The sequence below is a fragment of the Armigeres subalbatus genome, chromosome 3, assembly GCF_024139115.2.
Source record: "Armigeres subalbatus isolate Guangzhou_Male chromosome 3, GZ_Asu_2, whole genome shotgun sequence".
NCBI classification, from domain to species: domain Eukaryota; kingdom Metazoa; phylum Arthropoda; class Insecta; order Diptera; family Culicidae; genus Armigeres; species Armigeres subalbatus.
In genome coordinates this window covers 293356339-293379814 of record NC_085141.1, presented here as the reverse complement: position 1 = coordinate 293379814, position 23476 = coordinate 293356339, and the positions used below count along the sequence as shown (strand labels likewise).

At 40.1% G+C, this 23476-nt stretch overlaps 2 protein-coding genes across 7 annotated transcripts in view; one reads left to right on the top strand and one right to left on the bottom strand.

The window, feature by feature from the left end:
* The window catches only part of LOC134224847 (SHC-transforming protein 1-like), an 85777-nt gene that overhangs the window by 42222 nt on the left and 20079 nt on the right, over window positions 1-23476 (top strand). The window contains exons 1-2 of one of the 5 annotated variants that reach the window (XM_062704482.1): window positions 21747-21764; window positions 22265-22361. The exons of 1 other annotated variant lie outside the window; for it this stretch is intronic. Coding sequence is in view for 2 of the 4 variants with exons in the window: in XM_062704480.1 (XP_062560464.1) it covers window positions 22654-22896 (243 nt within the window). In the remaining 2 variants the exon portion in view is untranslated. Of the gene's footprint in view, window positions 1-21746; window positions 21765-22093; window positions 22362-22449; window positions 22897-23476 lie in introns of those variants that run through there. 3 more of the 5 variants (XM_062704480.1, XM_062704479.1, XM_062704483.1) reach the window with 3 other exon arrangements.
* Window positions 6503-15675, bottom strand: LOC134224849 (transmembrane protein 53-A-like). Of its 2 annotated transcripts, none has more exons than XM_062704485.1 (6): window positions 15524-15675; window positions 14792-15061; window positions 14566-14699; window positions 7059-7490; window positions 6809-6986; window positions 6503-6749 (listed from the first exon to the last, which is right to left on the bottom strand). In XM_062704485.1, the coding sequence occupies exons 2-6, from the start codon at window positions 14993-14995 to the stop codon at window positions 6615-6617; spliced, it is 1083 nt and encodes a 360-aa protein (XP_062560469.1). In that variant the 5' UTR covers window positions 14996-15061; window positions 15524-15675; the 3' UTR covers window positions 6503-6614. The 2 variants fall into 2 exon arrangements, with proteins under 2 accessions (XP_062560469.1, XP_062560468.1); XM_062704484.1 differs by lacking the exon at window positions 15524-15675 and adding an exon at window positions 15140-15295.

Below are 23476 nucleotides of genomic sequence, written 5' to 3'. Positions count from 1 at the left end.
GAAGGTAGCCGCTCGATGCCCGCTTTTCCACACTTTCTGTCCTGTCCAATAGATTTCTTGCAACGCTACGACGTCGAGGTTGCGGGGATGTAATTCATCGTAGATCATCTTGTCGCAACCTGCGAAACCTAGCGACTTGCAGTTCCATGTTCCAAGCTTCCAATCGTGATCCTTTATTCGTCGCCTAGGTCTCTGCCGATTATATCGAGTCGCATTATCTCTTATATTGTTCATAATTATTGGTTTTCCAGGCGGCTTATTGGGCCTGCACAAACCTCCTGTCTCGTCGGAGGGCCGTCGTGTCAGGGCTGTTTAGCGTCCCACCTAACACCAAGACTTGGGCTTGTGCGCTTTGAGAGGCACACGGTCGCTTTGGTGAGGCCTACTTGCGGATACATGCAGCTTTTTATAGGAATTTAACCAGTGGCGTTTCCCTAACCTCAATCTACCTGTGCACTGGACTTGAATTTGAGGAATTTTCGTGCGAAAATGTATAGAATAACTAGATTTTGATTAGATTAAACGACTCTGATAATTTTATTTTTCATTTGGGCTGTAGAAATATCAAAATTTTTATTTTTCGTGTCAGTGCACAGGTAAAAAGTGAGGTTACGCGACGCCACTGAATTTAACAGGGCCCACTGTCAAACCCCACCACTTCCTAGGCAAGCCCCACAATTTGCAGATGGCCTGGGGAGGGATCGCCAAGCCCTTGAACATAGTCCCTGCTGCCCGCGATTTGAAAGCGAGCGGAGGGCAATATTTGTGATGGTATATAATTCTCTCGGGGCCCTCCTTAGCCGTGCGGTAAGACGCGCGGCTACAAAGCAAGACCATGCTGAGGGTGGCTGGGTTCGATTCCCGGTGCCGGTCTAGACAATTTTCGGATTGGAAATTGTCTCGACTTCCCAGGGCATAAAAGTATCATCGTGCTAGCCTCATGATATACGAATGCAAAAATGGTAACCTGGCTTAGAAACCTCGCAGTTAATAACTGTGGAAGTGCTTAGCGAACACTAAGCTGCGAGGCGGCTTTGTCCCAGTATGGGGATGTAATGCCAATAAGAAGAAGAAGATAATTCTCACAACCTTCCTTCTGCCAAGCTTCCATATGAAGAGGGAGGGAAGAGTATCAGTGTGGAAGCTGATATCTCTCCACTAGCAAAAGGAAGGTGGTTTGATTTGCTCATATACCATCGCGTGCGGAAGGGTGTCTATCTACGAATACTATAAAACATTCTTCATGCCTGTCCTAACGGAACTATCAAATTTATAATTTCACCTCTAATTCTATCATGAACATGTACTAAGTTTCAAAGATGATCATTGTAAATCTATGTAAATCTACTTCAACTTCACGTAGAAGTAATACACTCAGGGATGGGAAAAATCAAATTCTCAAAAATTCGAGGAAAATCAAACTCGCCCGCGATCTTACTTTCAAATTATCAAGTGATAAAAACTCACCAGCGATTAAGAATCGTTTGAAAATCATATTTCGATTTGAAGTATTTACCGTTACATTTTGAACTCTTTTTCCTTACTACCATGAAATCATAACGCCAAATAGAAGATATAACGTGACTGTTGACAATTAGCTGATATTAGTAAAGAATAATGATTGAATGAAAATTCTGTGTTTATTATCGTTTGAGTACAAAATTTGATAAGTTGTCGCCGGTGACAATTCGCCTACTGTTTTCACGTGAAAAGTTTTCACATGAAAATTGCAATCATTATCGTCTGACAATGATTCAGCACAACACTGAATACACTCATATCATTAATAATGTACATTATCTCAAGTTTATACCTAATTTCAATGAAAAAAAGTTACTCAATAAAAGTTTATTCAGAAATCAAAATTCATATGAATGAATAATAGTTTGCCCTTCGCCTAGAACTGTTTCAATGGAGTATAGAACTAAGTATTCTCAATCCGAAAAATCCCGATCCACTTCTATGACACTCTTCAAGGGCCCTGAAGGGTAGGGGGAGATTATGCAGCACGTTCTCATGCACAATGCAGATAATTGGAGGCAATTGCGGTTCATGTCAGCATGGCGACCAAATCCAGTCACAATGGAGTTGCTAGAAACAGCATTGTTCTACTAGGGTGGGTGAGTAAGAGTGAATGAGTAAGAGTTAACGAGTGAGTGAGAGTCAGTAAAGTGAGTGAGTGAGAGAGAGAGAATGAGTGAGTGAGTGAGAGAGAGAATGAGTGAGTGAGTGAGAGAGAGAATGAGTGAGTGAGTAAAAGTGAGTGAGTGAACAAAAGAGAGCGAGTGAGTAAAAGTGAGTGATTGCGTAAGAGTGAAATAGTGAGTGAGTGAGTAAGAGAGAGCGAGTGAGTAAGACTGGGTTAGTGAGTAATAATTAATGAGGCAGGGTAAGTAAGTGAGTAAGGGTGTGTTGTGTATGTGTATGAGAGAGAGATCTGTTCGTCTTCGGAAAGTCGCGTTGACTTAAAGAAGGCGTCATCTCTGTGCGTCTTAGGCCCGATGCTCACGTAGCGTCTTTTTAACGCTGCGTGCACACGGTGTTAAAAGGACGCATGTGTGCATCGGGAAAAAGCGGTAACGCAGCGTCGCCGCACCGATGCGATGCACACCTGCGTTTTTTCAACGCCACGTGCACGTATCGTTGAAAAACCGCTACGTGGGCATCGGCCCTTATATCGGGCAGACGCGTTACTTTTAAAAATGCATTATTTCCTCTGTGTGCCTTATACAGGACAAACGCGTTCATTTAAAGAAAGCATCGTCTCCTCTGTTGAGGGAGGGGATCCCGTAGCGTAGATGGCTACATGTTTGCCTTATAAGCGAACGGTCATGGGTTCGATTCTGAGTCCCTCCACCAAGCCCTAGTCAATCGCCGGAGGTACAGCCCAAACGGTGGCGTATGGGGAAACGCATCCACCGATACGGCTGCTCGATGACAGCTGACAAATTGTTCTTTCTTGAGGCATTTCTCCAACGTAACCGGATAAATGGCAACCGATCAATGCAACCAGCAATTGGATTTACGATATGGGCATATGGACTCATGGTGAGAATGACCTGGTAATGATAACAATGGCGAATGTCTAAAAATAGATTATCTGTGGATTTTGTACAGCAGAATACCCCAGAAGATCACGACACAGTAGCGGTTAAGAAACACATAGTGCCTACCAGATAAAAGAAGCGAATAAAAAAAATCATCTCCTCTGATAAAAGAAGGCATTTTTCCTCTTGTGTCTTATACCGAGCAAACGCGTTCATTTAAAGAAAGTATCATCTCCTTTGTCCGCTTTGTACCGAGCAGACGTTCATTTAAAGAAGGCATTATTTCCTCTGTATGTCTTACCAGTGTTGGCAAAATCTCAAACTCTCAAATCTCATCGACGATTCAAATCATGCGTGAGTCAAATCCCATCAGAATCATTTCCCAGAGAATTGCGATTTGCATCATAACATGATTTTTAAGTGTTCTTCATTGTTGAATGCATTGTATTAACTTTTTTTCGCTTAAAACAATGGCTAATAAATTCATATGGCTAATAATACATACGCCTCGATTCCGTTTTGACGCTTAGAGCGAAATCATTTTTCGGCGAGTGAGCGAAGCGATGCGATTCTGTCGGAGAAGCTCAAGTGCGATGCACTCCCTACAGAATCGCAAGCGAGTTAGCTCGTGCATGAAGCCTCGATGATTGAGATTTGAGTATGATTCTACCAACAATGTGTCTTATACCGGGCAAACGCGTCCTTTTGCAGAAGGCATCATTTCCTATATGTGCCTTATACCGGGCAAACGCAATCATTTAAGGAAAGTATTATTTTCTCATTGTGTGTTATACCGGGAAAACGCGTTTTATTGAAAGAAGGCTTTCTTACTCCATTTCGTAATTTTCCAGGTTAACACTCTTCTAGTATTCTGTCCCTTTCCAAAATCGCAGATCGGTTCTCGGGCACTAACATTTTAGTCAATGCAGACTGCAGAAAGAGAATCCATAAAAACACACTCAGAGATATGGCCATTTCCGTTAAAACGGTTTCGGTAATATGATGAAATGACAACAGATCGGAATAAAGCGACAATGGGTATCTCACTTCATGGCTTTGCGAGACGACGATTAAAAAAATACTTCCAGGATGATCTAGGATGCCACTCTTATTGCAGGTTCCAGGAGCCTTCGAGCAGGGGCCGGTTTTGGAACCATCTGGAACTATGCATATTTGAGTGTTAAATTTCAAGCTTTTTCATGACGATGAATATAGAATCTATATGAATGATACATTTTGAGGACTGTAAGATTTACTGACCAATTTATAACAGGTTCTGGATGTTCTGCGAAAGCGACATCTGTTCAGGGTGCATGACCTATCCCGGACCGTTTTCACGGAAATGGCCATATTTCTGCGTATACCTGACGAATTTTCAACCAGCAGCCAGCATTGATCTGCAAATTAATTCTAGTTTCTGGGGAAGGCATAAAACAGGATGAAAAAAAAAGTCACATGACAAGCTGAAGAAAACATGCATTTTTAACATACTCTCGGATAACCTGGAAAACGTCCGGTAACCAAGGGTCAATCTTAGCTTTTGGATTGGGACAGAATACTAGAAGAGGTTCTGCGTGCGAATCCAAACCCAAACTGAGTATTGAATAATCTATCCATGGCCAATTTTCAGCAAGCTGGTAGGTATGTATTGCCGAAAGATCCTGACTGTTTCTTTGTAGGAAGTGTTGGCGTCACATGATCGGGATTCTGCCAAATCGCACTAAGCGTTTTGAAAAAATTACTTATTTTTCAGTCCAAGCTTTCATTTAGCAGATTTGTTTGATCACAAGTCGTATCGTATATACCTCAACCCCATAATTGAAGATGTCCTACAACATATGCACGAATGAATTGATATGAAATGATTTCTGTTTTAATTTGCGCACAAAATACCATAAGACAGCCAAAAAGCCGCTTGGTGTAGTTCGGTTCAGACCACATCTGAATCCAGTGCCTTGCCCTCTTTCATCTTTAAGCTACTACGACAAGCTTTGCATTTGACTGACCCGTACGGTTTTCAGGGATCGCGGATGTATTCTTCAGCTTGGTTATCCCCAACCTGTACCACTGCACCCTGGGGATCTTTGTTTGTAGGCCTGTATATGTGCTCACAAAGCAGATGCGTTTGCTTCGAATCTATAACAATTGATTGAAGAACAAAAAAACACAAGAAGTACCCTGGGCAGGGTAGAAATATTTCACAGTCAATGCAGTGAAAAACATGGATCTCAGTATAATCTGCAGTCGCCTTCATCGCCGCCGTGGTGAGTGCGACTGGGTGCAGCCGAAAAATCATTTCCAACACCGACAGTTCAATTTCGCATTCAGCCACTCACAAGTCGCTCTGACAGGCTGCTCAGTTCGCGCCTTACCGTATGACTGTGAGTGGCCCATTTAAACGCGTGGTGAATTTTTTCAATTTGCTGGGTGAATGTGTACATTTTGCTGTGGTAAATTTCATCTTCGCGGCGCAGTGGGTGATGTGAGTTTTGTTGTTTACTTTTCTGCCTCTCCGGGAATGTGAGGTTGATTTCAAAGCAGGAAGAAAATAAAAACATGATATAAAAAAACATCACCTTCATCCAGTGCTGCCGAAAATTTACAACCCTGACCCTGGGAGTTACAAAAAAAATACCATGGAAGGGGGAGATTAAAAGTCTGCTAAAATATAGCCACTACGACGTGGTTTCTTGATGGATTTTTTTTGCTGTAGTAAAGGGTGATGAGTGAAAGGATTCTGCTTTGATTACAAGAAGTTAGTTTTAGTTAAAACTAGCAGCGCGACGAATTTCGTTTTGCCTAAAATTGATTTATTCTCTGATTAGTTCTCGTGTTATGCAGAAATTTCTGTTTCATTTGTATGGGAGCCCCCCTCTCCAGACGGGGGAGAGGATTCGAACCACCACAGAAATATATCTTCCGTTTCAAAACCTTTACTTGCTAGATTTCTTTCCATTTGCTTGATTAATTCTTGAGACATGACGAAATTTGTATGGGAGCCCTTCTTTTCAAAGGAGGAGGGGTCTCGAACCATCTTAAAAACCTTCCCCGGCCCCAAAATCTCTGAATATAAATTTTCACGCTGATCGGTTCAGTAGTTTCCGAGTCTATAAGGGTCAGACAGGCAGAAATTCATTTGTATGTACATAAAAAAAAAGATTTAATCTTCATTGGACCAGCAGTTCGATCTGGAAGAACGTTAGCAGGATTTCCATATATCTTAATGTGTCGCGGAATTGCGCCAAATTATCATAATATACGCCATCATTTAGTGCATCAGAGTGCATTCGCTTTCTGTCTGGTCACTGTGTCAGCATCGCTGCTCAAGGTTCAGCTGGTTCGGAATTTTAAATTATAATTGAAGCTTTCCGGTTCAATCTGGTTTCTGTAATCGCGCAGCCTAGCCGGCAGCAGGTAATCACAAACGGTGGTATGATAAAATACAACACAGCACATTTCGGGGTAGGTAACTACAGAATAATAACTGTTTATTTTCGGTTTGGGCTCTGCGCTTGCTATAAATGGTTTGTCGATTCTTATCACAGGTCGTGGTATGATGATTTTAAGTTACAGTTTTGCCTTTGGAAAATGACCTGCAATGTTTAGGGAGCTGAGGTGAGCCTGTAATTGCTCAATGTATTCGTCACGGTGCTTATGAAAGTGTCCTACATGTGGAGATCGATCCCAACACTTCAATGTAGTCTGTGGAATGAAAAACGATTTGTTTTATTGCTAGTTATAGTGGAATAATTGACTTTTACCTTGATGCCAACGGTTTCCCATGCTGCCATAACGCGCTTGTTGGCAGTCTCCGTTCCAACGGGATCCGTTTTGGAGATCAAGAACAAAGCGGGGCAGTTTACCGGTTCGTTGTAATACAGTTTAGCACTTTTTTCGTAATACTGTGTTGCTTCCTCGTGGAAAAGCTTCAAGTGGTACCTGAAGATAATGACACCAAAACAAAGTTGAGCATTTTGATAACAACTCAATCGAACGATATACTGCACTTACGTTATGTAGCTGCGCAAAGCAGTCTGCAGCGTAGGATTATTCGGTAGAACAGCATATGGAACTCCGACCGGTATTTCCGTAATGTCGGCTGCGCTATCCCAAATTTGACCCTTGATTTTGTCCAAAATGACCTTGTTGGGTTCAACCTCATGAATTTTAACCAGGCACTCTCCCCAAAGGTAACCGCCAATGGAAAATCCGTGTAGCAAAACTCCTTGATCCAGGTCATTATTTCTCAGAAACTTCACAATATCACTGGCAACCGCTTGCGAACCATGAACGGGCCACATAAGCTGCCACGCGGTGAGGTGTGCGACGACAACTTCGAAACCTTGCTCCATGTAGAATTCGGCAAATTTGCTAAGGTGTTTCTCCGTTGCTTGCAGCCAGGACAGAATCAGCACCAGAGGGCGATCCAATTGTTCTTTCAACCTGTTGATACATTTCAAATGCGATTAATCCGAGACAGTTTCAAATACTTATTATGAAAAATTAAATGCATGTTTTAAATTTGTTTACCACTATATGATTTTAATATTTAAGATTAAGTTCATCACTTATTTTATTTGTATTTTATCATCTTGAAATTGTTTAGTTATTTATTGAAAAAGCCGTTACGAATTATTCTAAGCGTTTCTTCTTATTCCTGGAATTCCTTGATAATTTCCTTCCACGCCTTTTTTCTAGTAAATTACTTAAGAATTTCTTTAGGAAATACCTCCAATACCTCCTTACAAGTTCATCCAGAAACTGCTGCAGCCATTCCTTAAAAAAATCTCCAGGAATTCCTTCGAAGCTTCTTCCTAGATTTTAATCGAAAATTCCTTAACAAGAACTTTAGAAACCTTAAGGAATTGTTCCGGAAAATTTCTTCAGAAATTCCTTTAGAGATTCCTTAGGCAATTCATTTACCAATTTATTAGGAAATTCTTTTAGAGGCTCCATTAAAAATTCCCTAAATAAAATACCTTCGTACTTTAGAAATTTCTTCAGAAATTCTTTGGAAATTGTTTCGAGACTTCCTTTAGGAATTTCTTCTTCGGAAATTTGGGAATTTATTCGGCAATTGCTTCAGAAAATCCTTTAGCGATTCCTTTGTAAATTCCGTTACGGGTTCCTAACTTCTTTAACATTTTCCTCGGAAATGTTTTATGAAAATCCTTTTCAAACTCCATCGTTTGGAAATATAGTTGATGCAAAAATATACATTTGCTAATGTCGCTTCTGTTTCTTTGGACCTAGCAGCCAAAGTACCGGTACTATAAGTGTCAAACCGGTGTTGATAATGAAACAAAAAATGCACTGCAACATAATGGACATTATTAAAGCATATTTTGGAAAAAAAAACATGTTAATGGTTATTTTCGGGTATTGGACCACCCGACTTCGACATTAATTTACTACGCTTAGCTTAGCTAAGCTTAGCTTTGATTGACTATACATATCTATAGTTTCTACTCCGTGATTGACCAGAATCAGTGAAACTGCACAAAGAATCAACAGAATGATTGAGTGGGATTGCTCAAGCATTCTCAATGTGAAAATTTCAGTGACTGATTTATTCAAATGACCAATAATGGCGCCGGCCACGTCCTTGTAGTCAGTTAGGAAGAGGGAAGGAATATTAGTAGGTGATTTTTGCTATTTGAAGACCGTGTTTACCCCTGCGTCTCTACAAAAAACACAGGAAGGATTATCAGCTAGTCGTTGGATCTGGATTCACTCTAATAAGCGATGAAGCGGTGCCATTTTTACACAATGATTTGAACCGCACAAAGCAGAATTAACTAACTATCTGCACATCGAGCAGGGACACGATCAAACGCGTATCATTTGATTTACTTCTCGACCGCACAAAGCACAAATATACCAGATATTTGAAGTGACTATGAACAGAGCATGAACACTCATCCCCATGCATGCCCGGTGGTATATGCAAACCGTTGAGGATCGCGTTCTGGACGACGCGTATCATTAACACACGATCCTCCAAACATTATTCAATCACCTTTGCTATCCATCGCACGAGACTCACTTGCTTGATGGCTACTGCAAACTATTAAAGATCGCGCTACATGCGCATGATCCACCGAACACAAAATAGATATTTTATCATTTTCGCGACGACTAAAACACGAACTGTACTTACTTGAAGCGATAGGTTGAACATATTCACATCGGAGTTTTCAGTTTCCAACTTTATTTTTTCAGGAAAACCTTTAATAACATTTTATTCTTATTCCTGTTCGGAATAGTCATACGAAAATACCTTTAGAGATTCCTTCGAAAATTCCCTTACGAATTTCTTAGAAAGTTTTAATAAATTCTTTTATGATTTTTTCGACATTTATTTCTAGAATTCCTAAAGAAAATTGTTCCTTGAAAATCTATTTAGAAAATCCATCCGGAATTCCTTCGGGAATTCTTCCGAAAACTCAAAAATACTTCACCAATTCCTTTATTTTTTTCCGAAAATCCCTTCAGGTTCTCCTTCGAAATTTGTTTGAAGAATCCATCCCGAAATTCCTTCTGAAATTCTCATCCTGGAAATTCCTCCAGGAATAATTAAGAACATTACGCTAATAATTCCTATGGACACTCCTTTAGTGATTCCTTTGGAAAATTCTCCGGATTTTTATTTTGAAAACTTATTCAAAAATTTCTATGGAAATTGCTCCAGGAATTTCTTCGAAAAATCCTCAATAATTCTGTATTTTCTAATACACTCATGAATAATTTCCAATGGAATTCTCAAAAGAATTTACGAAGCAATCTCTAATTTATTTCCCAAATAAATTCCTCCAGGTTCCTCCAGGAATGTCGAGAATTTTCCAGGAATTGCTTTGAAGTTGGCGAAACGTCTTTTTGACGTAGGACTACGTATTTGTTTTCGATACGGATATGGGGAATACAATAATTAGTCGATCAACAGATCTTCATAATTTCATCATCATCGATCGATCGAAATTTATGTAAGATTTAAAATCACCATTGATATCTAGATAGGGGGAATGACGGCTTTGGCAGGTTTTGTTCTATTATTGGCAGGGGGTTTTTCATGGCTGACTATGCTCAAATTTGGCATAAACATTCTTTGCATATCAAAGAATATTGTGGCCAAATTTCATAAAATTTGGTTGACAAAAACCCCCCTGACAATAATAGAACAAAACCTGCCAAAGCCGTCTTTCCCCCTATATATTGATTCTTTCAATCAACATTCTCGACACCTTGGGCATCGTATTTCCATAGTATTTGCCACACAATATATATACTCATGCAATGGCGGACATAGAAAAGCTTTCAATTATAAAAAATGCGAAATGCTAATGGAATACTACGTTGAAAAGCAGGCCAAGTTCCAGTTGGAATGTAGAGCCATAGTAGAAGAAGGGTTCCGTGCCGGCCGTGGAGGCCGACAGCAACTGTAATTCTGTGTCGGAAATGACTGGGTCGGCGGAAACAAAATCTGTGAACAAGCATAGGGGCAAGCCAGAGTGCAATTTGACAGCCTGTTGATAATGATTGTTATTATTTTACGTGAGTCGCGTCGCATCGCTCGTCGCTAGACCCCTTAGACTGGAACACAGCTGTACATCGCAACATCGCAGCGAAGGCAGTCCCAAAGGCTCATGGCGTAATCACCATAAATAAAGAAAAAACGACCGTATTCTAACTAGAAAACAAGTTAAGGCGATAGCTGGACATCGCTCAGGATGGAGATGAGATAATCATATCTGAATCCAGTGGCGCCGGGAGTGGGTGGGACAAGTAGGACATGTCCTACGCATGAAAATACCTGGGTAGGACAGTCGAAGCATTGTCCTACCCATGATTATGGTATGAAAATACCATATGGATGACTAAAACATCTACTACTGTCCATACTGTTTTAATTTCTAGATCTAAAAAATATCATTGAACGTTTCACAGTTAATCAGTGGTAAAACTGACAGTCGTGGAAGTTTCCGGGATTGCAAAGGAGAAATCTATTCCGAAAAACTTCTTAGAGTCTATGAAGAATTCTTTCCATTTTGATTGAGTATTGAGATTTTTCAAGAAGTCTTCAAGTTTCTAACAGTTTCTGCTGTTCCATATATTTGTTGAACATTTTCTGGAAGTACGTAATTATTTCTGCTAGTTCAGGGAGGCTAAGAGAATTTCTGAAATTTTATGAGAACTGGCAGACTGACAGGTTAGCTTTACTTAGCTGAGGCTGATTGTACTTTTCAATGGTTGCTTCTCCGTGACTGGTCATAACTTGTGTAAATTGTGCTACGATCCAAGTGAATAAAGGTTGGTATTCACTACATACGGGTCCAGTCAGTTGGGAAAGGAGAGAAATGTTAGTGTGGTTATTGTTGCTACTATATAGAGACCGAGAAAACCACAGAATCCAAACATTATCACGGAAAGGAAATTTAGTTATCTTGATAAGGTAGATGACCAAAAGTATGGATCGAGGATTCACTTGAAAAAATATGTAGCCTATTTCCCATTATGTGATGTAGATGTTAAGTCTTCGCCAAACCTCCAGTCTATAAGGCAGAAGCGGTAGTCAATAGACTGCCGAGCTCGTCTCCAAAAGTTGAGAAAAGAAGCAAAGGTATGAAAGAACAATCGCAAAAATATGCAAATATGAAGCATTTTATAATGATTGTAGCCCATGCGGATGTCTGGTAGTAAGCTGTAAGCCTATGAGAGAGAAAAATGTTGAAAGTTTTTAAGAGTGTATTGGAATCTGCAGGAATCACAAATATACCCACGTTTGCATAAAATCTTAGATTTTAACTTCTGGAAAAACTGGAAAACTGTAAATAGTACTAAACTCCCTTAGAGATTTGTGGACGATCATTAGCTTCACTGATATATCGTAGCTGTCTCCGAATATTTCTAAGGGTTTGAGTTCTTAGAAGTTAGTGATAATTGCTTGAGACCATCAAATATTTTATAAAATTTAAAGACTGTCTTAACTGTCCGAAAAAATCTCTAGAAATGTCTAGGAGATCTTCGAAAAGTCTCTAAAAGTATTCAATAGATTTGATAATCCAGTTTGTCCTATCCACGTCTCTGAACGTGACGGCGCCTCTGTCTGAATCCATCGACAAGCATGATTGGATGAGTAAATGGATCGTATGAGTGAAACATAGTAAAATTAGTTTAAAACTACATTTTGAGTAATAAACGTTACATGTGGAACATGTTAAAAAAAGAAACTTTTATAAGCTATTCATTCCGAACATACTACAATCAACTAAGTAAATAAAGGTAGTGTTTACTACTGTTTTCTTGTAGTCTGCTCTAGACGATGCTACACTCATATCTTAGATACAGGCTTGTTTTTGTGAAACAACAGGTGCCTGGTGTAGTAGATCGCTCATAATTCCTTTGAGAAACTGCATTTATCCTTTTTACACAATTTCGAGAAAATGGCAAAAAATAGAGGCCTGAATAAGAGAAACGCGGATAGGTATGTGCCGCCAATCGAATCGTCAAAAACAGCAGCCAATCGAGCGGGAGACCTGTCAAGCAGCCAAAATGTTGGCTCAAATACTGAATTGTTTTTTTTTGTTTTTCTGCCATTTTTAAATAAACAATGCAAATTTGAATGCATTTTACATTAGTTTGCAATAATATATGCAAGTCATTTATAGATTCTGAAATGAAATTCCATTGTTTATTGGATTCAATTGTCATGTAATGTGGACGCATTATATCAAGACAAAATTTTCAAAACGACTTATCTGCTTTTGAAAACAAAGATTTAAACGACGATTTGACGAATCTGATAGCTCTCCTACGCAAACCAACACCATCAACAGGTAGCGGAATCCTTCACCTACCTATTGATGGTGTTGGTTTGCGTGGGAAAGCTATCAGATTCGTCCAATCGTCGTTTGAATCTTTGTTTACAAAAGCAGATAAGACGTTTTGAAAATTTTGTCTTGATATAGCGGATTGTGAGATTTTATCTACATAAACCATTTCTTCCTTTCCATGTGTTGCTCTTTGATTGTGCTGCAGTGTTGGCTAATTCATATTTTCTATCCGTGTTTCTCTTATTCAGGCCTCTAGCAAAAAAGTGTTTTTGAATACATTGGCACCGAATCTTTCGATTTCTTTGATACAGATCAATAGTTTTTGCTCGAAAAAAAAAACTTGACACCCTGGGCCATTTTCAATGCGAAAACTGCAAGCAGTACTATTGCGCAGATTCCGCCTTATTAGACTCCTGCGCGAAAATTATTTGCGTGAATATTTTCCCCGTGTCACAGATACAAATTAATTAGTACTGTTTGCTGTTTGTTTGAGTGAACAAAAACACGTGTGTACGTTAAATAACAACAACAAAAAACAATTACAAAAGTAGTTTAAATGTATTGGTGTGCACGCTAAAAATTCAAAGCAAAACGAAGTTACGCCAGAGTCTAAAAATTTATGCAACGGGCAATACATAATTGCTCTTAAAAGTACGCGCAAATATGTAGTTTCTCAAAAAAACAAAAAAAAAATTATACATTCCCAAACTAAAATGTTGTTCGCCAGAATACGTATTTTTGGACGAGGATTGAGAATATATAAAAATCTCATTTTGGACAAAAATGTCACATATTCAGTTTCTCGAACAAACGGTTCATTTATTGTCTACTGCATTAAGAAATCGAAAGTGTCTACATTCATTAGTAGTACCTATACCTTATCAATGCTATGAGTATTAAGCCCGCACCATACAACGCATAGACGTGCTTATGTCAGATAAGGGTTAAGCGCTAAACTTGAAACTTTACAATCAAAATTTCCATGTCTTTTGTAAGCTTCGAAGGTATAAGTAAGTATGATTAGCTTTTCCAATTACTTTTGAAATCAACGGGTTGCAACGCTCATATAAGTTAGTAGTTGGGGAGCAAACTAAATCATTATTATCACATGATACCACAACTTCAATTATGGATGTCGAATACTACATGAGCAAGGCTTGACATGATTTTTTTTCGAAAAATAAGAAAATATCAGCCATTTCTTAGGTGAAACTGCAATGAAAATGACTAATAGCTACTTAATCTTCGAAAAAATCTTATATCGCTGTGAAAATTTTCAATGATTTATGAAAATTTTATAATTCCAATTTCCCAATTATCTATGCAAAATTGCTAATTTTCTATGGAGAGGTTATTTGGATACCATTTGTAATTCGTCACAACTTTATTTTTTTGCATTTTTGCATTTCTTGTGATACAGGAACTCATAAACAAATATTGCACAGTATCCCGTTTATTACTGAATAATGTAATTAAAATCGTTGGGGTTAAATGGCCTTAAATGCATCAATAGGGTAAAATAGATTAGCTAATATTGGTAAATGGTAATGTGGTTAAAACATCTGTCTACATTTGTACATGAATTTTCATTGTTTTTTTTTCTTTTTTGTGGGTTGCAGAGAAAACGATGAAAACACTTACAATGGATATAATACCATTCTAGCTGTGAAACATTTTTCGAAACCTACCTCAAAGTTTTCGGATCCTTATCCCAGTTCTGCCTGGTCGAACTGTAAAAATGCATATTCTTCGTTAAGCCGAATACCCGAATAGCCGGCCCAGCCGGTTTAGAACTTCCATTTCGTGAACTCATCACAATTGGCTGTAAATAGGAACGTATCGAAACACAATTGAAACTATCAACACTCTTGCCTACATATACGGAGATCACTCTCGTTTTCTCGATTGTCCTACCCCGCGACGTCGATGCTTCTCGATTACCGACACTGCACCGGCGTTTTCCCGTTGATCCTTGGACCGGCCACAATTACCGCTCAATTGATCAATTCCGGTCAATTGATTCGCCGATGCTTGCAACTTGAGACACTGATTTCGGTAGCCAAAGGAGTTCGGACGCTGGATACCACGGCTGATCAACCGAACGGACAGATGAAACATTTCACGGTGTGGGACGCCGCGACATGAAAGTAATCAGGGTCAAGGTTCAAGTGCCTCCTTTGCGACCTTTTCGGATAAAAAAAATGTATCAGAACTAGAATAAACCGGATACTCGCTGGCGTAAAACAAAAACAAATCAACTACCCTCTGATTGAAGCTATGCTCACGCTAGAACTGATGAGGAAAGCTTCCACCCAACTGCACGGACTACAGTAGTGTCATCACTTGCAGCCGGTGCGGAGGAGACGAATATTGGATTGGTTTTTTTTCGTGAGGAATGTTTGTTATGGAGTAAAATGTCTATGTGTGGTGGTTATACAGAGAGGGCAAGAGCGAAAATGAAATGCCGAACAGCTGAACATTGTTCGGGAACAGTTTTGGCTGTGGTATATACAAATGATCGTAAATAAATAGGTACAATAAGAATATTACAATTGAATCAATTAAAACACTTTTATCGGTGTTCGATATGAATCTTCTGGTGGTACACGATTTTCAATTTAAATTTTCATATACGAATTTACTTACCCCAGAATTTATGCTTGGTTGCTTCTCTTCTGCTAATGCACATGCGAACTGGAAGCTAATACTGAACATAAATTAATCGATGCTGTGTTGTGGTTTCTGGTGGACTTTGGTCAGACGATACAAGACGAAACGAGGAAGAGTGATGTTCGAGTAATAATCGAACCGAAAGTTCATTCGAGCTATTTTTAGTTATTTGAATTATTAATAATTTAAAGCATTTATTTTAAATCCAGCAGAACAAAAAACCTAGATAGCTAGTTATACATATGTTACTTCATGCTAACCTGATGATATGTACATTGAACCTCTCCATGTTTTCAAAAAGTATTAAAAATTCAACCGGTCAGCCCAGAATCACAGTTCCTATGCTAAAATAAGCTTCCTGTCGAATTTTTAGTTAATTCGGATAAAATTTCGATGTGGCTCACGTGAACAAAACGAATCGCGATGTTCACAAGACTTGTAGAGCACACCAAAAACTTTCGTTTAGAGGTTGTTGCGATCACTTCCGTCGTTTATATCTCTCGTTATAATTTTTTTTAATTTAAAATAGTTGAAAAACACTAAATTGACTTGAACCACCTCGAAATTTTATCCGAATTAGCTGAAAATTTGAAAGGAGGCTTATTTTAGCATAGGAATTGTGATTATGGGCTGACCGGTTGAATTTTTTGATACTTTTTGAAAACATTCATTTTTATTTAATTTATTTAGTCTACATCTAAACAGATAACACTGAATCAACAATTCGACGCCACAATACACGGTTCGAGGCCGCATCTCTCCATCCTCGAATACGCCCCACGCTCGCCAAGTCGTTCTGCACCTGGTCTGCCCATCTCGCTCGCTGCGCTCCACGTCGTCTCGTACCTGCCGGATCGGAAGCGAACACCATCTTTGCAGGGTTGTTGTCCGGCATTCTTGCAACATGCCCTGCCCATCGTACCCTTCCGGCTTTAGCTACCTTCTGGACACTGGGTTCGCCGTAGAGCTGGGCGAGCTCATGGTACATTATTCGCCGCCACACACCGTCTTTTTGCACACCGCCTAGATGGTCCTAAGCACCCGTCTCTCGAATACTCCGAGTGCTTGCAAGTCCTCCTCGAGCATTGTCCATGTTTCATGTCCGTAGAGGACAACCGGTCTTATTAGCGTCTTGTACATGACACATTTGTGCGGTGGCGAATCTTTTTTGACCGCAGTTTCTTCAGGAGCCCGTAGTAGGCCTGACTTCCACAGGTGATGCACCTTCATATTTCACGATTGACATTGTTATCAGCCGTTAGCAAGGATCCGAGGTAGACGAATTCCTCGACCACCTCGAAGGTATCCCCGTATATCGTAACACTGCTTCCCAGGCGGGCCCTGTCGCGCTCTGTTACGCCCACAAGCATGTACTTTGTCTTTGAGGCATTCACCACCAGTCCAACTTTTGTTGCTTCACGTTTCAGGCGGGTGTACAGTTCTGCCACCTTTGCAAATGTTCGGCCGACAATGTCCATGTCATCCGCGAAGCAAATAAATTGACTGGATCTGTTGAAAATCGGCTGTTACACCCGGCTCTCCGCATGACACCTTCTAGCGCAATGTTGAACAACAGGCACGAAAGTCCATCACCTTGTCTTAGTCCCCGGCGCGATTCGAACGAACTGGAGTGTTCGCCCGAAATATTCACACAGTTTTGCACACCATCCACCGTTGCTTTGATCAGTCTGTTAAGCTTCCCAGGGAAGCTGTTCTCGTCCATATTTTTCCATATCTCTACGCGGTCTATACTGTCGTATGCCGCCTTGAAATCAACGAACAGATGATTCGTTGGGACCTGGTATTCACGGCATTTTTAAAGGATTTGCCGTACAGTAAAGATCTGGTCCGTTGTCGAGCGGCCTCAACGAAGCCGGCTTGATAACTTCCCACGAACTCGTTCACTAATGGTGACAGACGACGGAGGATGATCTGGGATATCACTTTGTAGGCGGCATTAAGGATGGTGATCGCTCGAAAGTTCTCAGACTGCAGTTTGTCGCCTTTCTTGTAGATGGGGCATATAACCCCTTCCTTCCACTCCTCCGGTAGCTGTTCGGTTTCCCAGATTCTGACTATCAGTTTGTGCAGGCAAGTGGCCAGCTTTTCCGGGCCCATCTTGATGAGCTCAGCTCCGATACCATCCTTGCCAGCTGCTTTATTGGTCTTTAGCTGTTGAATGGCATCCTTAACTTCCCTCAAGGTGGGGGCTGGTTGGCTTCCATCGTCCGCTGAACTGACGTAGTCATCTCCTCCGCTGCCTTGACTTTCACTGCCTGTACTCTCAGCGCCATTCAGATGTTCCTCGTAGAGCTGCTTCCACCTTTCGATCACCACACGTTCGTCCGTCAAGATGCTCCCATCCTTATCCCGGCACATTTCGGCTCGCGGCACGAAGCCTTTGCGGGATGCGTTGAGATTCTGGTAGAACTTGCGTGTTTCTTGTGAACGGCACAGCTGTTCCATCTCCTCGCACTCCGCTTCTTCCAGGCGGCGTTTCTTCTTCGGGTCTGCTGTCTCCGCTTCCGTCTATCACGTTCCACGTTCTGCCGGGTACCTTGCTGCAGCGCGACCGCCCGCGCTGCGTCCTTCTCCTCCAGAATCTGTCTGCACTCTTCGTCGAACCAATCGTTCCGTCGACTTCGTCCCATATACCCGACGTTGTTCTCCGCTGCGTCGTTAATGGCTGCTTTAACTGTATTCCAGCAGTCCTCAAGAGGGGCTCCATCGAGCTCACCCTCTTCCGGCAACGCTGCCTCGAGATGCTGCGCGTATGCAGTGGCGACATCAGGTTGCTTCAGTCGCTCTAGGTCGTACCGCGGCGGTCGTCGGTACCGAACATTGTTGATGACGGATAGTTTTGGGCGCAGTTTAACCATCACCAGATAGTGGTCAGAGTCGATGTTAGCGCCACGATATGTCCTGACGTCGATATTGTCGGAGAAGTGCCGTCCATCAATCAGAACGTGGTCGATTTGTGATTCTGTCTGCAGTGGTGATCTCCAGGTGTACCGATACGGGAGGCTGTGTTGGAAGTAGGTGCTGCGAATGGCCATATTCTTGGAGGCGGCGAAATCAATTAGTCGTAGGCCGTTTTCGTTCGTCAGCCGGTGAGCGCTGAACTTTCCAATAGTCGATCTAAACTCCTCCTCTTGGCCAACCTGAGCGTTCAAATCTCCTATGATGATTTTGACGGCCTATGATGGCACTGCACAGGTCACTCCGGCCTTAGTTTGACAATAAAATAAATAAATCAGAATATGTGTTTTATTACAGATCTTGAAATAATTGTGAAACAAAATTAACAAATTCGCGAATTGGATACACTTTCATTGCGCTAAAAAAATGTCTACACGAGACGTAGGTGAATCAATTGAGCATCGATGGTCAACTGTGATGAAAAGAAGATAAAAAGAAGAACAAGGAAAAAGAAGCAACGTTTTTACATGTTTCGTCTCAAGCTAGAACACGAAAAGAACTTTCATGCCTTTTAACAGGAAATGAACTTTCATGCCTTCAACTTGACTATTCTAGCAGGAACTGCTATAATTGGAAATTATTAAAAAATATGTTTCCTACGTCCAATTTTCAATGTTTTCCAAGTCCAAAAAAACCGTCTATTGCTTTCCTATAACATTGGCAACTCAAACAGAATTAATCATTCATTTGTTTGCGTACTATATTCTCTTGGGTTATTGTTATAAGACCCCCTCCCCTCAATAGGGGCAGCAGGGACTATGTTCAAGGTTTTACGACCCCTCACCACGGCCTCTGCGAGTTGGGGGGGCTGCCTAGGACGTGGTGGGGTTTGGCAGTGAGCTCTGTTAAACCTCTACAAAAAGCTACATGTGTCCGCAAGCAGATCCTATCAAAGCGAACGTGTGCCGCTCAAAGCGCACAGGGGCCCAAGGAGTGCCAATTGGCATGGGGAGTGTCCCGACTTTGGTAGGGTAGTGCGAGTGCTGCTCCAACAGAGAGCGAGTGATCTGCTTGTGTTGAGGCAGGAGTGTCATAGTACGTCACCACTATTGTCACCTCGAAGCATGGCAGAAGTTTGAGTGTGGACTGCGCATGCTGAGCCAGGAGTGTCGTAGCGTAGTATCGTTGATTGGTCTCTACATACCGCTATTGACACCGACAGCTCGAGGCATGCCACTGCAGTGTTAGGTTGAGCACCCAAATAAGACTCACCTGGGGCGAGTGACATTTGGAGAAGCTGCTTCGGCGGCAGGGTGGTAGTGAGTTGAATCCACACACCTACAGTGCACAGTGTTTTATTTCGTCATTTTCACGATCGAAATTCAAAAACTCGAAAAGTGTTGATTTTGGATACAGGGTTTGTTCACAGAAGTTTCAAGATACTTTCGATGCGCATATATATACACGCTAAAAATGAACTACTCAAAATTGAGTCGAATCCGACTCATTTTCATTAAAAACGGGACAACTCAAAATTTGAGTAAAAGATACTACTTCAATAAAATGATGATTTCGCGAAAGTTAAGCTTGGCCTTCCATCATTTTTTAATACGACAGATGCGAATCAAGTTTATCTATCTATTAGTTAAAAGTGCATTTTACGACAAACAGACTCCTAGTTTAAGTGCAATCATCATTTTATTGAAGTAGTATCTTTTACTCAAATTTTGAGTTGTCCCGTTTTTAATGAAAATGAGTCGGATTCGACTCAATTTTGAGTAGTTCATTTTTAGCGTGTATATATATATACAACAAACTTAACATGGTTTATGTGGAAATCCCCATAAAATCATTCTTTTAACTTAAACTAACTCTAATGATTTTTCACATTTTCCGTCTCTTCTACAAAGTTGTCAAACCAGCAAAATTACATGTTTTTGCTGAACATTGTAACTTTCTATCTCTCATGAAACAAAAGTTATTCAAATATTATGATTTTTCATAGGTTTGCAAGTTTTTAACACAGCATTCGAGAAGACTCTTGTCGACAGAAGTTTTCAATGTCAGTATAAAAATGAAATAAGCGATTTTCAGCATATCGTGAAGAAATTTGCGACTTTTTGCAATTAAGGGAGTAATCACAAGTGGAAATACCTCAAAAAATATGTATAATTTAAAGATAACTTTTGTTGCATGTAAGATGGAATGTTACAATGGTCAGCAAAAACATGTAACTTTGCTTGTTCAATAACTTTGTAGAAAAGACGGAAAATAGGAAAAATCATTGGAAAGAGTTAGAATGAAAAATAAGATTTTATTGGGGTTTATACATAAAACGACTTAAGTTTGTTATATATAAGAGATGAAAACTCGGGATGTTCAGCAAAGTTGTTCGTATTAACATTTGCAACAACTTTGCGTAAGATATTACGTTTCTATCTCATTCTGGTGGAAAAATAATTTTCTCAACTCACTTTTAGGGGGATGTTTTTATCGAAAGATGCGCTCCTAAATATCTTGAAACTTCTGTGAACAAACCTTATTTCCAAAATCATCACTTTTCGAGTTTTTGAATTTCGATCGTGAAAATGACGAAATAAAACAGTGCAGTGAGGCACAAGGGGCGCACGGGGTGCCCCTGCTTCAGTAGGGGGGCGCGTGGTCTGCTTCGGCAATAGAGTGAGTGATCGGCCTATGCTGAGAAAGGAGTGTCGTAGCGGGTAACCGCTATGGTCACCCTGAGGCATGACGGAAGTATGTGTATATACTACACTAGACTGGCCCAGCTTAGTATAAGAAGAAAAAAATGTTGTTAAATGTGGCGATGATTAAATGAACTTTTGTATAGTTTTCAGCCCCTAGCCCCTAGCCGATGATTTAATTAATTATAATTAAAATAAAATATCTAATAAAGCTAATAAAATTGAAAAAAAGATCATAAATCAGGAATACACTTTTTGTACTCAAGAATTCAGGAATACACACTTTAAATATAGAAAAGAAAGAGATAATCCCAAGCTCCATTCATTTGGTTCTCTGTATTCTCTGTTCTAATCAATCACGGAGTAACAATTGCAAATTGTACGGTTATAATGCTCATGCTTATTTAATCCTAATCCTTCATTCTCAAATCAAATTAATCAACTTTTCAATCAAAAATCATTTCCATTGACAACACTTCTTGGCTTATTAACGTCACTCGAACTAGTTCAGTGGCTGGACTGTTTCACTCCGTCTTCCTCAGTTCATTCAAGACTCGCGTATTGAGTGGATTCACGATTCGCCCGTGGTCGGAGTTGTAGGTTTCTAAACCCACTTTTCATTTAATTGTCGTTCTGCGTATTAATTTCCATATACAATTTGGACGCCGGTCATTACTTCGATTAATGTACACTGTGTTTTGTTCGATGGATGGGTATTTGCACGAAACTCTAATATCGCTTATCTGTGTGCCATACCAACGTACCGTAGATTATTTTGTTCACACCTGAACGGTGGACTTAAGTTCAAGGTTTATTGTACCAGAAAACATACCGATATCAGTAGTGCGCTTTGCAGCTCTAAAGTGGTTGATGGTTTGATGGTTGGAAAAATCAAGTGATATTCGATTATGATGAAAGTGATGATTGGAAAATTTCGTTTAAACAAATACGATGATAAATCCCTGCTATCAGATATTTTTTAACAGTATTGTGCAAATTTCAATTTGTATAGCAAGTTGAAAAACAAACCATTTTCGCGGTAGAAAATAGCGAATTAGAATTAATTTATTCAAAATTATTTCATATATATTTCCAGAGCAAGGATTATTATCATTACAAACTTATGTACAGTAAAGATATAAAACAATTACCGTTAGTGTTGGTGACTTTGTGACTACTCTTGACGTGGTAGTGTAAGTATGAGCCAGTCAGTCAAGTCAGTTCATTCATTGTGTTGTTCATCACGATTTTCTTTATTCGTTTTCGTTCCCCATCTCATAGTTCTAGTACAGACTACAGTCATTCGGTAGTGAGTGAGTGGTGAAGAGTGGTAAAACTGGCTCTAGCACGAACGTTTAATTTTATTCCCAATTAATTTCTACTTGCATAAATAGTTGAATATCTGTTCTGGACGTTTGCGGCCTACCCGTTTTTCTAAGTGATACGAACAAAGAAGTTGATAACGAATCCGTGATTTTTCCACCAATGGCGTTTCTTTCGGTGCGACTGGTGGCAAAAGCTGCAGTGAAAAGTGCCAATGCACCCCTGTCCAATAGTGTCAGAAAGTGCATTCTATCGTCGTCGAAGGCCTTGGATCGGCAGATTGGTTCCGTCGCACGGTATAGTACCGCTGTCGAACCACCGAAGAAGCCTTATGAGCTACAGCAACGACGGCAGCATACCCAAGCAGCAGCTATACTGAATGCTGCAATCGTTTCTGATCAGCATGTAAGCACCTACCCACAAGTCAAAAAACGTTCGAGATTGTAAATTGTGAACCCTTTAACAGCCTAATCCCCGTCATGCCATAGAGTTAAGATTGCATTTTTTGAGCGTGTATTGAAATGGAACTAGTTTGTATAGCTTTATCAACGTCATGCAAGTACACAGGAAGCACCAATAAAAATGTGAACATTTTTACTTTACAGAATAATTTCATAGTTGTGAATAGCATATTGTGTGATGCATTTTATTGTAAAAATTGTAAGTTATATTGTCGTGAAACGGTGTTACATTCCTTATTACAATGTAAACAAAAATTAAAAATTAACCTGAAATGAAAAATGTGCGTGGAACTGTTATGACACTGCCGTTCATAAGCTTGGAGTCACCTTCTTGAAACATAACATATTTTTATCTTTATCGTATAAAATCATAAAATTGGAGGCGTGACATGGTTTGTTTAGACGAAGACCTCATGACCTCATACAAACAAAACCCGAGCAGGAGCGTCGACCTCGATAACAGAAATTGGTATGAACTAGCCTTGCATAGGAGGTAAAATACCAAAAACATATATGCAGAATAC

Bases quoted from the DNA above. Each gene is read 5' to 3' on its own strand.
- LOC134224849 (XM_062704485.1), bottom strand. From the start codon at position 14,995: ATGTTTCATCTGTCCGTTCGGTTGATCAGCCGTGGTATCCAGCGTCCG. The intron at 6,987-7,058 runs GTAAGTGCAGTA...CATTATCTTCAG, and splicing joins GCTTTGCGCAGCTACATAAC to GTACCACTTGAAGCTTTTCC. The intron at 6,750-6,808 runs GTAAAAGTCAAT...TTCATTCCACAG, and splicing joins GGGAAACCGTTGGCATCAAG to ACTACATTGAAGTGTTGGGA.